The sequence below is a fragment of the Coturnix japonica genome, chromosome 22, assembly GCF_054131305.1.
Source record: "Coturnix japonica strain WE chromosome 22, WE-NBRP24, whole genome shotgun sequence".
NCBI lineage: Eukaryota > Metazoa > Chordata > Aves > Galliformes > Phasianidae > Coturnix > Coturnix japonica.
The window spans coordinates 7,144,743-7,160,607 of NC_140684.1; the positions used below are offsets into that span (position 1 = coordinate 7,144,743).

A 15,865-nucleotide genomic window follows, 5' to 3' on the forward strand; every position below is an offset into this window, starting at 1 on the left:
CCCTGGCTAATAGGCTGCTGTCACCTTGAAGGTTTTTATGGACACGTATACTGAGTTGGTAGCTATAGTGCTTTTGTTTTTCTCTTGTTGGTCCTTTTCCATATGCATCCTAGGTTTCTCAGCGTGTGCTGTGAGAGAAATATTTTTTCATCTTGTTTTGTCTTGTTCTGTTTTTCATCCAGCAATCTGCAGAGCGCTGTGTGAGCACACTGCTAGACCTCATTCAGACCAAGGTCAACTACGTCGTCCAGGAGGCCATTGTGGTCATCAGGGACATCTTCCGCAAGTACCCCAACAAGTATGTGGAAGTATTGCAGGGCTTTTGGAAACCTTTGTCTGCTAGCACCACAGCGCAGCAAGGCAAAACCCACCCAGCAGAGCTTAGCAGAACACCAAGCCCAGGTCTTTCTGAAAAGCAGTGTCTGTTCCGGTCTTAGCTGCTGTCAACTCTAGACGAGACAGCAGCATGACAGGCTGAAATTGAACCAGCTTTCTCCATCTGACTTGGCCCAGCTTATTTTATACCTTCATGCAATAAGGTTTTGTTTCTTCAGCTGTAAAACGGTGCAGCAGTGTCTTTCAGCAGGGGTTTCGTGATCACCTAAAAAGTAATACAAGGCATCCGTGGGTCTTTCTGGCAATTTCTGCTGTCAGTTACAAGATGGATTGTGTACTTAAAACAGGGATACCCACGCATGGGAACAGGGGAAGCTAAATAATTAGTGTTGGGGTATTGTCTGTTTTATAGCAAAGCCTTTGGGGAGTGTAATATCCAATTCTAGAGTTGCTAGTCTGAAGATAGTAGGAAGGCTGCGGGATCTGATACAGACTCATTTTGAATGTTTGGATCAAGAGTTCCCTTTAGCAAAATGGAAGGGGAGGCAGCTTTGTCTCGAGCACCACTTCTGGGTGGCCCTGCTGATTAAAGAAACTGCAAAGCCCTCGAGGATCCTGTGAGGTCCTGGCACTCAGATTGGAGAAGGAAAAAGGCTGGGAATACCTTCAATTGATTGAAAATGCTGCTTGTTTCATGTTGTATAGAAATACGCAGCATTGTAATTCAGTACAGGATTCTCTGCGGAATTGTGGGCTGAAATGAAGTAAACACAAGTGGAGTTCACCCCAGTAATTCACCTCTACTCTGATAAATAAGGTATGAAAGCATCATTGCCACCCTTTGTGAGAACCTGGATTCCCTGGATGAACCAGATGCTAGAGCTGCCATGATCTGGATCGTGGGTGAATACGCAGAACGAATTGACAATGCAGATGAACTGCTGGAGAGTTTTCTGGAGGGCTTTCATGATGAAAGTACTCAGGTACAAACTGTGTTACACATCTTGCCTTTAGTGTTTCCTGTTATGCATGTGTGGGACTGACTGTAGAAGTTACTGCAGTGCTCAGCAAACGGCTTCCAACAAAAAGTTGATATTTTATCTACAATAAAACCTTGGGACTCTGCAGATTTTCTGTCTCCTAAATCCATTGTATTTTAAATTATTTTTGTAGAAGGATGAGACAAAAGTTCCTGCATGTTGGATACTTCTTGGGGAATAGTCCTGGTAGGGACCAGGGTGTGCAGAAGAATAGTGATGAGATGCATCAAGATGTGACATGAACCTCAGTGTTCTTCTGATCAGGGTCTTGTTTGCAATGTTTTTTGCAAAGAGTTTAAGTTTGGTTTTACTGGTTTTCCTGTCAGAAAATGATGGAATGTTACAAAGCACGGAATTTCATACTATCGAAAGATGTTGAGACCTGGGATACTTTAAGGTGAGGGTGACTGATCTTTCTGTTGTGTTCTTTTCTCTTAGGTGCAGCTCACCCTTCTGACTGCGATAGTGAAGCTGTTCTTAAAAAAGCCTTCCGAGACACAGGAGCTGGTTCAGCAGGTCCTCAGCTTAGCCACGCAGGTGAGCCAAGATGCACAGTGAACCAAAGTCCTCCAGCCCCTTTGCTGGTCTGCAATCCAGTGTGTCCCATCTGCTAGACTGATCAGCTGGGCTGGTATATAGGATTCAAGCATGTTCTCCTCTCTTCCCGAGGGGAGGGGTTTAACTCCATTTAAGAGCTGCTCTGTGCCTGTTACCATGCCATCTGGCATCTTCTGTCTGCTTCTTAGCTCTTACTTCATCCTAAATCACATTCCCCACCAAATGAAATGTTAGGGACAGGGTAGAGTTTTGGAGAAAAAAAAACAACCAGAATGCTTTCTTGCAGTTGGCTTGCAGTTAAAACATCTCCATCAATGACAGATGGAAAGGGCCAGGCAAAGACTTTGTTCTGTGAACCACAGAGTTCAAGCAGTGCTGTAAAAGGAAAAGAAATAAGATTTAGGTTTTTTTCCTTTGTACTTGGATGCCGTCAGACAGTGTGGCAGCTTTGTTGGAGGCTGTAGCAGTGGGTTAAGATCCCAGATTCATTATGCATGAGGAGCTGAGTTTTGAGCACAGATCCCTGCAGGTAGTTCTGGGCTTGAGCTGGCAGACAGAAGTGCTGCGTAGTTCTGGAGGACAGAAGCAGAGATTATGGTGGCAAAAGTAAGCTAAACTCAAAATGAACTTCCTACGCTCTATGGCTGTAATGGCCAGGACAGCACTGAAATAGAGTGCCTCAAAAAGATGATTGACCTACAGTACCAACTGATGAAAACTGTACACAACTGCTACAAATGAATGGCAATTGACTCCAGGTTTTCTGCTCCAAAGCATTCACCACTGGCCTTTTGGTTCTGGTTGTTGCAAGAGGTCATGGCTATAATTTACTTACACTTCTGTTTATGCTTTTTGGGGTGCTGTGTTGGGCAGTGGTAAGAAATACAGCCTGATCTTTTGCTTAAGAGCTTTCAAAATCTGCTGTTCTGAGGCTTTGAGCTCTTCTTTGAGGAGGGGTGGGCAAGAGGCCAGGTGTACCATTTGTCTAAGCCAACAGAAGAAAGGTACTAAGTGTTAAAACCCACTCTGCTGAGTCACAAAATACTTAATGGCACCCTAGGAGTACAATAGGCGTCTGTTTTTTCTCTGTTTGTCACAAATGTTGATTCAGTCTGGCTTCTTGTATTTTATATGAATAATAAGTCAACGTAGGATAACTGGCTGCAAAACACTAAAAAGCCTTATGCTTCAAGGTCTGATTCCTAGGTAGAGATACTGTTTTTTTTCACTTGAGTGGGAGAGTAATTACACGTGTGCTTCTTTCCCCAGCTTAGGTATTGTTGCACTTTGAGTGCCTCTCGTGGTATTGTCTGCACAGCAAACTGCAGGTGTGATTGTAGCAGAAGTCAGCTTAATCCAACCAATGCTGGCAAAAATAGCAATGAAGCAGCTGGGGATGGGAGAGAGATGTGTAGCAGTGATCAAGGTCCTTAGCAAGTCCTTAATCTAACAGATGGCACTGACCTTCTATACCAGTGTTGCTGTTGTCTATCTGACATAGGTGGGTAACTGAGCTATGGGTTCGTTGGTATGCACTGCAGGTGTGTGTGCAGACCCAGGAGAGTGGAGAATTGGAAAGGAATGAGGAAAGGAAAAATCCAAGCCACTTGTTCCAATAGATTTATCAAACATTCAGGTCTGTTTACCTGGCTATAGGAAGAAACAGTCAGTCTGGAGTCTGTATGTGCCTGCAAGTTGATAGGAGCAAGTGGTCTTTCATGTCTGCTCTCGCAAAGGCCCTGTCTGATCTTGAACTGCATGTTGCAGGCAGGATGAGGACGTTCCTGTAGGAAATGCAAAGGACAGTAGGTGAGAAGAGTTCATGACTCCACCATCAAACTGATAAACAGCACTGCAGAAAAATCTTTCAGTTGACCCTGGCGTTGTATCCAGGTCCTTGTGAGCCAAAGAAGTTTGCCATGCTCAGCCTCATTACAAATAGAGGTTTTGCTGTATGTCTGTGTATGTCTCGAGACAGAGGGCAGAGGAGGAGGTTATAGCAGGTCGGCAGCACTGAGTGAGATCACAGGAGAAGGAAAGAAATAACAAGGGAAGCTAATGAGCTGTAGGATGTGTTAACAGAATTTTATAGGAATAAAAACTAGTTGCATTTATTCTGTTATTCTACTGATATGGGGATTAAAAATCCCATCTCTTTCTTCAGTGAACAGTTCAAACATGTTACACTACAGCACAAACCCCATCACCTCCAAATCCCTAGAACATTAGCTACAAGCTCTCACCTCTCGCTTGCTGCTCTGGGCAAAGCTGTCTGTAAAGGAGAAAAATTCATGCAAAGGCAGAGTTATCTGCGCTAAAACAAGGGTGTTATTGACAGCTAGAGAACTGATGAGGTATCTTAGCCATGTATCATTATCTTCCCATACTCCATTAGATAACTAAAAAGGCAGGATAAGTAATGTCTCTTTTGTTTTGGAGAATGCTGCTTTTTTAAGATCCATCCTGTAGCTTTGCTGTTTTCTTTCTCCAATGAATGCCCTTGGGTAAATCATATATTTCTAGGAATCTTGAATCTTTCTGTTACAGTACAATGTATAGTATATTTACTCTTAGTACGTGACAGTTGTTTTGATTCATTGGTGACTGTCACTACTAAATGGATGCTTTTTTAATTCATGAGAATCACTACAGGATAAAAATAGTGATTGCATTGGTGCCCATTAGAGCTGTGACTGGATGCATTGCTTTGTCTCAGGATTCTGACAACCCAGACCTGCGGGACCGTGGCTACATCTACTGGCGCCTTCTTTCCACGGATCCAGTGACTGCCAAAGAAGTGGTCTTATCAGAAAAGCCACTCATCTCTGAGGAGACTGATCTGATTGAACCCACTCTGCTGGATGAGCTGATCTGCCATATTGGGTCTCTGGCTTCTGTGTACCACAAACCGCCCAATGCTTTTGTGGAAGGGAGCCATGGTATCCACCGCAAACACTTGCCAATTCACCATGGAAGGTAAGCTGAGGTGATAATGAGCAGGTTGGTTGTTTCTTCCTAGTCCAGGAGATACGAGGTTCTGCTAAAGCACTCCAGACTTCTTTTTATTGTATAGAAGCTTATAATCTGGAGCTTTAATGCTTCCTTGTAATGACAGTCCTGGAAGTGGGTTAAATCTGCACAAGCAGCATTACAGCAGTCCCAGGCTCTGGTGGTGCTGCTGTTGACCCTGTTCCCATGGTTTCTGGTTCAGGTAAGCACTGCTATTTGCTAATGGTATTAATTACAAATGTAAGTGTGCTTTCCAGCAGGAGACAGAGCATCCAGGCTTACCTTTTAATAATATTCACAAAGTGACATTTGGAGTGCTATTTTTTGCTGTTGCACCCATAAATCAGTATGCAATGCTGCTCCTTTTCTATTTTCTGATCCCGCTTCTCTGCTATTCTTAGCAACTAAAACTATTTATGTAATATGACAAGCTTTGGGAGGCAGGGTTGCTTTCTCCATGCCTATGAAATGAAGTCTGGCTGCACTGACCCAGGACCAGCAAACACAAGTCTGCTAGTCAGTTAAAAGCAAGCAGTGTTTCCTTTCTTACTTGGATTGCCCTAGTGGTAAAATGAGCTGAGTGAGGATAGCTTTAGTCTCCCTTGTTACCAGCCTTCCTGTGTGTTGTTCCCTGGTCCATTAGAGACTGAGGTTTTCCTTCAGATTGAGCAGTTTCCTATGCTCATCTCTTTACAGAGATCCATTTTGTACAGAAAATAGAGGGCTTGGGATTTTGCTTCTAATACACAGTCTTAGCTTTGTCCTTTCCTAATTTCTTGTTGGGCGGTTGGGCAGCTGCAGTTAAATGAGACCTTGAAGGGATTGCTTTACTCCATCAGCAGAAGGATGAGTAAGTGTTGAAGAGGTGTAGTGCTAAAGAAATTACATACTGGGAACGAACCAAGTGTGTGTGCTGCCGGCTCGTAATGTGCCTCTGCTCATACATGCTGTTCTTTCCCATTCTCAGGCTGGGGGTGGGAGTGGAGCACAGTAACCACTCTTCAGAGCTGTTTTAGTTTGCTGCTCAGTGTACTCCAAGTCTCCCTGCTGAAGGCAGAAGCAGAGAGGGTAACGAACATTAGTACTATTAGGCACTAAAGCTTCTAATGCAAAGAGGCTTTCAGTGCTCTCTGTCACTGCCTTGTGGGTCATTCATCAGCACTCCTTATGCTGCATCTTTTCCTCATGGCACTGGAGTTGATAGAGGCTTACACAGTGTAACTAAATCTTCCCCTCATTATGGAAGAGGATTGTGGCTTCTCAAAGTCAGGAGCTGCAGTCCTTACAGAAAAGCTGCAGCGTTCAGCACCTTGCCAATGCATTCATTCCCAAAGCACTGCTGTGCAGTTACCTGCTGGCTGCATCCGCAGTGGTGCAAGCTGGCAGTAATGCTATCAGTTACTGCTGGCAGCAGGACACAGTGGGTTTAAGGTTATCTGAAATATTGGAGTCTCTGGGTTTAAAGAGGAAATATGTCGCAGTGAGCTGCCATCAGGCTTAGTGTTTTTCCCCTCGTTAAATCCTGTGGCAAATGAATATAAAGCATAGTCAGACTGCTTATGGTGAGAAACTTCAGAATCTGCGTAAGAAGCACTTCTAGTCTAGTAATTAACATGTCTGCTAATGCAGAGGAAAAGAAATTGGTGGTGGAAGGGAAATGCCAATTGTAGATTGAGATCTTTAATTAGAAAATAATGGAGCTTGGTTCTGGTCAGGAGATAAATTGACATCTGTGGGGAGTGACTGCGTTAGCACCAGTTGGAGTAAGGATGTGAGTGTTGTATCAATGTTAGGTCCCAGAGGAAACTGGTTTTGTTCTTTTTTTCCCCCAGGTTTACATGTAGTTCTCCAGGCACACTGGGCTAAAAATCAGCTTGGTGGGCTTTTTCTAAGTTGGGAAACATTTGTTTTCAGTGCTGTAGTGTGTGCAGTACGTAAGACTCGTGATTTTAGAGAGGTCTGGGATTCTGCAAGTGGGCAGCATTTCACACTTGTTCCCTCTTCTGAACTGAAACCCATGCACAGTGCATGGCACGTCCCTGAGCTAAAGCACTTTGTGTGCTAAATAACAACTTGCTGTTCTTTGTCCATTGTAATGGTTAGACAGACGGCCAGGATCATCCTTTAGCTGGTTTCTGCTTATGAGCCCACCTCTAGATGTGTTTTCACCATGCTGGAAATCAGAAGTTAGAGACCAAAGGTGACTAAAAGGTGACTAACATCTCTCTTCTTGTTTCTCCTGCCTGCAGCACTGATGCAGGAGACAGCCCCGTGGGGACAACAGCCACAACAAACCTGGAGCAGCCACAGGTCATCCCATCGCAGGGTGACCTACTGGGTGACCTGCTCAACCTGGACCTGGGACCCCCTGTCAATGTTCCCCAGGTGTCTTCCATGCAGATGGGTGCCGTGGACCTCCTGGGAGGGGGGTTGGACAGCTTGGTAAGCAGCACGTTCTTTACATTCAGCCTGTGTGAAGTAAATGGAGCTTGTGCTTATCTCTGCAAAGCTTCCATCACTTGTGCTTGTAATGCTTGGATCCTTAAGCTCCCAGTACTGAGACCTATAATTCCAAAAGGATTGAAGTGGTGCTCTCGTACGAACTTTAAGCAGGTTTTTTCCTGCTGTAAAATGAATGTTGCTGCATGCAGTAAAATCCTCGTGGTCAGCAAGTATATTTGTTTCTCAAACTTTTTCTATCTGCAGAAAAAAACTGAAGTTGTTTTAAAGTTGGGAAGTATCTCTTTTGTAATTAATTTCGACTCCCCTTTAAAAGTCCACCTATTTTCCAACCCCACTGATTTTTAGTGCCAGACTCCCAGGGCTGTCAGCCCCTGGTTACCCTATTTGTATGTTCTCTGGTTTATGTCATGGCTCAGTATCAGTAACATCTTAATTGCAGTTAGATTGTAGGGAAGCACTCTGCCCAGCCCTCCCTTTGCTCCAGTAGCCATGAAGAGGTATTCAGATACCTAAAAGGGTCAGGCCTCAGAGTATGAATAACCATGTGTTGTATCTGCTCTGTGGTGTGAGCTGGAAATAAGCTGCAATGAGAGAATCTATTAGAAAGTGGCAGCTACAGTGGAGAGGAAATGAGTGGCAGCCAAGCAGGGGGAGGTGGTCAGTGCAATCACAGCCTGGGGCACATACCCTTAGTAAAACTGCCCCAGTGAGCACAGCTGCGTGGCTTTCAGACCTGCAATGGATTTGTCTTGTGTGAGGTTCAGCCTCCAGTGAGCTGGTTTGGGTTAGGTTTGCACTGGGTTCAGATGCACTTTCAGTTCTGAGTCAAGCTCTGAATAAGAAGTGGGAGACAGCTGGATGAACCCTGATGCAACAGATTCCTTTTTGCCCATGATGCTTTTTATTACAGAGCTGTTGGATCAAATGTCTTGTTTTCTCCTTATCCTTTGCATGTATTAGTGAATCCTGTTCTGATATCTGTTTTTTTCCCCTGGCTTTTTGTTCCCTAATAAGCTTGGTTTGTGGGCAAGTGAATATAATCTGTGTCTTTGTTTATTGCTGTGGACATGTGTTTAAAAAACACCAAGCTGAGTCCTCCTAGCCTGGCGTTAACTAAATTGCTAGGCAGCATCTCTGTGCTGCTTGACTAGCCAAGGGAATCTGCACTTGGATCTTAGCCCAATATTAAACCAGTTTTGCACAGCCCCAAAAAAGGGCTCAGAATGCAGGTAGGCACAGTCTCAGTTTTCTGCTCATCATTAGCAGATCCTTTTTGGATCTCAGGTGACCTGAGAGACAGAGGAATACCATTGAATACGGTGGTGTTTGCACCATAGCCTGAGTTGGGGGCACGCATTGGGTGACCCCATCAGAACACAGCAATTCTGAGCTTTGCTTGTTCCTTGCAAGAAAGTCTAGATAAGCCACTCTGTTACAATGGAAGAAAACTGCTTGGGATGTGCATGAACTCATGGTCTGCTCCAGCAATGGTGAGATTGCATCAGTACTGCAAATGTCGCAAAGGCAGCTGAAGGTCTGGATGGGGCTGCTGCAGGCTTGCAGCCAGTTTGTCACATTCACTCAGTGCCACGTGTTGAACCCTTGAATACTATTTGATCATTCCTTCATTTTCTTTGGAGAAGGCGTCTGTCTTCAGATGCCAGAGTCCCAATGAGACTGACTCAAGAAGGTCAACAGGAGCATTAACTTCCACTGCAAATGTCGTTCTGCATTTCTGCTCTTCAAACTCTAGGGTTTTGTCTTGAAGGCATTTGAATAGAGACTGCATGCTGTAACACTGGATAAGCAGCACGTTCATATTGTTCGCTTTTATTTCCCTCAGGATTGCTAGGCTCTTGTCCCCATGACCAGCCAGCTGCTTGGTAGGTCAGTTTCTTTAGCGAATACCTCATTCTTTATCTCCATAGTGAGTCCTATAATTGGTATTAGATGTAACATGCACATTGTGCATGCACAGATGCTGAGCATGTGTTAACAATTTAAAAAAGAAAGGAAAAAAAAAAATGGGCCTTTAGTACAAGAACAAGATATGCTTTGCTTATAACCAGTCTGGCTGCACAAATTTTGGAGAGAGAGGCTCTGTTCTGTAGCAAGCAGAGCCAGCACTGAATGTGTTCCAGGTTGTGCCCTTGTTAACCCTGCACAGTCCTTGTTTTTCTTCTGCTTTGCTTTCTTTCCTGTACAACGCTGACTGAGCCCACTGTTATGAAGCTGCTTGAGATCTCCAGCTCTTAGGCAGAGTGTGGAGATCTGGATTGTGATGCTCTGTCTCCTTGAAGCCTATCCCAATGGCTGTGCTTCATGCGGACTGCAGGCAGCACTCCAGCTCCTGGTGTACACTTGATGCAGCTCTTTATAGGACAACAGTCACCCATCAGCACTGCAATGAGCCAAGGTCATTTTGTCTTCAAGCCTTTATGTGTGCTCCTTTGCCCTGAAAACCAGTGGGCACACGAGCTGTGCTGCCTGGCATGTCATGCAGTGAGCTGAGTACTTAGCAGGAGCTGGCCACCATGACAAGGAGCCAAAGAGGCTGGCTTGGAAATTGGAGACAGAGCAGTAAATCTGTAGGAATGGGCAGGTTTGGATTGTCTGTTATGTAAGGATTTAATACTCTAACCGCTCATCTACAAGAATATTATTGATTCAAAGCTGGCAGCTCCTGAGATTGAGTTATGTCCTAAATTGTAAAGCTATTTGATAAACATTGGATAACCATTGGGTGTTTTTTTTCTGTAATACCTGGACTGCCTCAATAATTTTGGGCCATTCTAGGTGGAGCTGTAACTCTCTGCAGTCAGGTTGGATGTTGGAGGTGTGATCCCAGCTGTCTCTTCTATGTGACCGTATCATTCTCAACAGCTGCCTGAAGGAGGTTGTGGTGAGGTGGAGGTTGGCCTCTACTCCTAGGTAATAGCAACAGGGCATGAGGTGATGGCTTTAAGTTATGCCAGGAAGCCATTCTGCAAGGCAAAACATTAGCAGTGAGTGCTGCTGAAAGTGATGGTTGTGCTATTGGCAGCATGGTCAGGGCTCCACCGCTTTTGAGGCAACTGTTCTTGGTCGTGCTGTGCAAGAAAGCAAACAAGAGGCAGCATTGCAAGGTACTGCAGGTGTCTGTGAATGAACCACAGTTGTGTGCACGGTGAGACCTGCAGCCCACCAGCAGTTCAGAGGGCACACTCCATCACTGGGTTGTTTTTGTTCAGTGAATGCCTTGTATTCTTTGCTGTGATGTGACTGGGTGTTGCACACTCGGCTTCTGGAGCTTAACGCTTGGTTTGGAGCTCAGAGAAGCGAGGAGGCAGCAATTGTCTCCTTTTAACCCATGAATTATGGCTCCACAAAACACATAGCTGCTCCCAAAGGTCTGCCTGCAGTGCGGATACACGCTGGTCCCTGTGCCATGGGTGGTGCAGTGTCTGTCTGTGGCTCCACCCTCCCCTGTTATTTTTTCTTGGAGCTTCAGATAGCTCACATCATGTTGCAGAAGCGATCGCGACCCCTCTGGTTCACATGAACACTTCAGCAGAGCCACTTCATTACAAGCTTCTGTTAAGATGCAAATAAACCCTCGTGATGCAGTAACTCCAGCAGTGCTGCACTTCATAAGTCAGCATAACTGTCTGTATGAGCTGGGATTACTGAGTAGATGCTCTCTAACCGCAGAACAGCCACAGCACCAGCTGAGTCAGCCAACATGGAGTGAAGGGGTGCTGGTGTTGTCCTGGTGTTACAGGGCTGACCTGGCCCATGTGGCTGCTCGGATGCTATTGTGGCACAATGGTTTGTGGAGTTGATATTACAGGAGATGCCCTGTTGGAAGGGCTTTGTGTGCCTGGTGGTCAATGCTCTGTGCTAGTCCTCTGCTTCTTGTCACAGACAGAAGCTTTGTGCTCTTTAGCAGGAAGCAAGCTTGCCAACTTGGGCTTAGGATTAGGGTTTTGTAGGGCTGCAAGCTGCCCACTGACTTTGCCATCCTGGCATGGAGCAGCAGTCATCTTCCACCCTTCAGGGCTTACAGAAGCACTAACACAGTCCTTTCCTCACAGTGAATGGAAATGGTTAAGCAGAGCTGCCAGCCCTTGGGAATCGGTTCAGCAGTGCTTTGTGCCTGACTAATAGCTGCTCCTTCCCTTCTGCGCCCTGCCTGTCACCACAGATGGGAGAGGACGCTCCGTGGGTAATTGGTTCCTGTTCCCTCTGTCCTCCTCCTTCCCTCTTACTCACATCACTGTTACGGCCTTCACTGTTGTTGGAGTCTGGAGTAAAGTTAGCTCTGAGGCCTGACAGTAAAGAAAGAGCAAAGGTTGGCAGCTGGCTTGAGGTGCCCTGATGTGGTACTGCTTTCCTCCCTTGCACTGAGCACATACAAGCCCAGTGTGTGGGTTTTGTTGAGGTTGAATTCCTAGTCTGCAGCCCCTTGTGAGTGCAGTAGGAAGTGGTGGAACAGTTAACATCTCAGCTCCATTATGCTGAATTATTCATTCATTTCCATAATACCCTTTGTGAAATGCTTGCTGCTTGATAAACCAGTCTTTCTCCTGCCTCAAACACTACCAGAAATCCTCCATGCATAAAGTAATACCCGGAAATGAACTGGATTATTTACTTCTTTTTTTTCCTCTGGACTTTGCCTGTCAGCATAGAGTGTGAAGTTCATTGCACTGAAGGCTGAATAGAGAGGAGGTGTAATCGTTGCATTTATTACTCCTCAGTGAGCCAGTAACAAGGTGTAAATGATCTGATCTATTCATCTACAACACGGCTTGGCTTAAGAGCAGCCTGCAGAACACAGCTCTGCTCTGCCAGGCTGCTCCAGTAAGACCTGACAGTGTAATCAGTGCTGTTTTATAAGCTCGGTATTAATTGGATTTGAATCCTCTGGCTCGCTTTCTGTGCTTCTCTTGACTTTGGAATCACTCATTCTTATCTGTCATCTCTTAAGTAAGCAAAGGAAAGTGGGACTCGTGCACCATGAGAGGATGGCTATGGAGAAGTGTTGTAGAGGATGAGGGACCTCTGATAAGCTGCTGCTGTGACCTCAAGTAGGGATAAGCTGAAGCTCGCAGGGGGAGGAAAGAAATGATTAAGATTTCTGAATAAAAGGCAAATTGTGCATGATTTGTGCTCCTCTAACACCTCACAGCAACTAATAGTGCTTCAGGCAGCTCCTATGGGGAGCGGGGGAAGGAGGGAGATGTCAGAGGATGGAAAGGGAATCCAGAACAGCACAGAGATTCATCAGCTTTTATGTGTGTTTTGGTGCTGGTTATCACTTCTGCTGTTCTCCGGGTGCTTTATCCTTTTTATCTGTGCTCTGAGAGAGAAGTACAAAGCTTTACGGTATCTCTTGACCAATGTAAAATGCATTGCCATGAGATATCCCAGACAACAGCCCACAGAGCCCAGAGCAAAACTGAGTTTCCAGGTTTTTTGTGCAGAAAGAAAAGGGTTGAAGCCTTTCTGGCTCAAAGCACATCAGTCCTGGAAGTTTCTGCTTTATGCTGTTGCACGTTCTTTTCAGTGTTTTATGCCATCAGCGTATGTTTGAACAGCACGCTGGAGCCTCTGATGGCCCAGTTTGGCAAATGCTCTTTTAAAACAAGCAGCCACCCCAAATCTTGTGCACACCCTGATGAAAGGGGAAGAGCAAAGCTATCTATGGGACAAGCCATGCTGCTCTGGCTTCCAGTCCAGCCATTTCTCTCATCTCCCTCCTTCTGTGTGTTGTTGGAACGTGATTCCTGTCCAGATGTGACCAAAAAAACTGCACTAGGCAAAAAATACCACAGTCTCATGAGCAAAATCCTTGGATAAGCCTGGAGCTGCCTCTGTCTGTGCATACAGTGGGGTGTGGATATGTGAAAAATGGGGTTCATCACTGAGGATGTGGCCCAGGTGTTTTTTAAAGAGTGTTCAAGGCAGGACAGCTGCAGGTTGGCCTGGGAGAAGGGCTCCAGAGAGGACGTAGTGTTTATGGAGGATGTAAAGTAGCTATTTCAGTTGCTTCCAAATGTGCCTGTATAGCTTGGCAGACAGCATTACCAAAATATCCTGGTGCACAGTAAGGTCTCTGCTATTCCAGTGGCCCATTACATCATGAAGCTGGTTTTGTCCTCAACAAGGGGGGGGGCAGCAGTCTTCAAAGGGAAACCAAAGCCCATCGAGCTGGGCTTCTGTAATAGCAGCTGTAGCCCTTTCTCTTTGTTCCCAGCTATTGGGTGAAAAAAAAGGAAAAGTAATAGAGGAGAGAGACGTCCCTGAAACCTGTTGTGTTTTTTTTCTGTCATTTGTGGCTGTTCTCTAGAAAACCACAGCTTTCAGGAAGCAAGCTTCCTGTCAGTTTTATTTTTATTCCATTTCACAGTTACCCCACTGGGTTTTGTAGAGCTGTGGGTTGAAGGGAAAGCATTGATGCATGAGAAGGGAAGAACTGCGCAGTTTGTTGCGTGGATGACAGGAGCGAGAGGGGATGAATTTTGGTTTTGTTAACCAGGAAGATGCTGCTTGCTGCAATATGTGTCTGGGGGTAGATCTCCAGCTAGCTCTGCTCGCAAAACAGCCCTGAAGCCCCTCTGTTCACTGTGCTTTCCCAGCATTGCATTTCTGTCTGTCCTGTACACAGCAGCAGTGCAGGTGCTCCGGCCCTCTGACACTGGCTCTAATGACCTCGGTCTGTCTCTCCTCTCTCTCCCTTCTCTCTTTCAGCTTGGCAGTGACCTTGGCGGGGGCATTGGAGGAAGTCCGGCAGTAAGTGCCATTCCATTTTTTTCCCTGGTTAAAAAAGGCTGTTCAAAGCCCAGGGTGTTTTTAACTACACCCCTACCCACAGTGTGCGGGAAGATGCTTGGAGCCCTGAAGATGTTTGCAAATGGACAACTTTAGCCAAACCCACAGGTCCCAACTGATGTTGCTGCCACCTGGGCTCTCCTAAAAGCCACCAGCGCCAGAGCTGCTGACTTTGCTTAGCTCTTCTTTCTCAGAGCTTTCGTCTTGAGCACCAGCATTAACATGGCAGTACCCTATTCTTAAAGCTGGAAGGCTGAGGCTGCTTATTGCTCTGCTCACACAGCTCTAACCCTAACCCAGCGCACCACAGCCTTGTCTGACCTGAGCAGCTCCATGTTTTCCTCCTCCCAAAATCCACGTATGACTGCTCTCAGAACATCAGGACTCAGTAGAGGTGCTCTGAGCTTTCCCACGTGTGGTCAGTGCTGTGCTCTGCCTGCCACTGGCTTCCTTTTCTGAGCTAGTGCCTTGAGCCCAGGACACTTCCAGGCTGCTTCAAAGCACTCTTAGCTTCAAATACGTAACAGCTCCTAGGAAAGCATGGGGAAACTATGCAAAACAACAAGAGAATGCAGCAGGTGGAAGGAAGCATACCTCCAACCCATGGTCAAATGCAACCTCCTGAAGCAAGCTCCAGTCCCTCCTCCTAGCACTGCATAGAAGATGAGAAAAAGTGTGCTCAGTTCTGGAAGGAGGGCCTTTGAGATGCTGTTTGTGGCTGCAGTCATTGTCTCTCCTTCTTTCCCTGTGAATCTTGTGTTTCTGTCTAATGTAACCATGAGGGCAGAGGACAGCCTGTGGCATGGTTTGTGCTGTGGAACGTGGGAGCTGTTTGCTATGCAGAGATCACCCCTACAAAGCCAGGTCTCTGCCTTCCTGAGCCAGCACAAACCCGCCACCCAGCTCTGTAAATCCATCCCTCTTAAAGCATTGGTTGAAATGCCACATCTCAGGTAGGTTCCCAAGCACAGCACAGAAGTGAAATGTCAGACCCATCATGAATATTTCCTACCACATGCCTCAATCATTCTGCATGTTCCAGGGCTGTTAACTGTGGTGAATCCTATCCTCAAGCACTTATTTCTTCCTTGTCTCAGTGAGAGAACTTGGAAACATGAGTGTGACTGTCCTGCTAGGAATTGGGACCTCATGTTAAGTCCTGGGGGAAAGGATTCTGCCCTTCTTGCAGATGTGGTGTCCCCAGGTGGGCAGAGACTACTGATTCTGCTTCACATAATGAATCTTTTGAACCACAGTGCTAAGAAAGCAGAGCTCTGGCTTTGGGTGGCAGTATGTAATGTGGTTTTGACTCCCTTGCTATCTCTGGATATGCAAAATCTTGCAGATTCCTGAGAAATGTTATAATTGGAGGAAGATTTGAAGCATGTTGTCTCTTTCCTGGGCTTGTGTAGCAAAGATCTGTAAAAACTCACCGTCTTTGTAGGATGGAGCAATGGGGAAGAAAGATTTCTTTATGTTGGGAGTAGATAACTGGAACTATTCAAATGATGTGAAAGCTATTGCATGGTTGAGGTGACAGCTGAATGTAGGGATTAGTTGCCAAGAGCTTTGGAGTTCAAATGTGTCATTTAGCACTATTGATAATTCAGTGGGGAAGCTGCAAATGGCTCTAAAATATGTAGGAT

General features: G+C 45.8%; 1 protein-coding gene across 4 annotated transcripts in view; it reads left to right on the plus strand.

Annotated features, from left to right (window-relative positions):
• The window catches only part of AP2B1 (adaptor related protein complex 2 subunit beta 1), a 60,611-nt gene that overhangs the window by 26,983 nt on the left and 17,763 nt on the right, over positions 1-15,865 (plus strand). For 3 of the 4 annotated variants that reach the window (XM_085522307.1, XM_015880627.3, XM_015880629.2), the window contains exons 10-15: positions 183-298; positions 1,154-1,319; positions 1,815-1,913; positions 4,651-4,910; positions 7,193-7,385; positions 14,139-14,180. In XM_085522307.1, coding sequence (XP_085378433.1) covers positions 183-298; positions 1,154-1,319; positions 1,815-1,913; positions 4,651-4,910; positions 7,193-7,385; positions 14,139-14,180 — 876 coding nt within the window. The remainder of the gene's footprint in view (positions 1-182; positions 299-1,153; positions 1,320-1,814; positions 1,914-4,650; positions 4,911-7,192; positions 7,386-14,138; positions 14,181-15,865) is intronic. The other variant, XM_085522308.1, reaches the window with a different exon arrangement.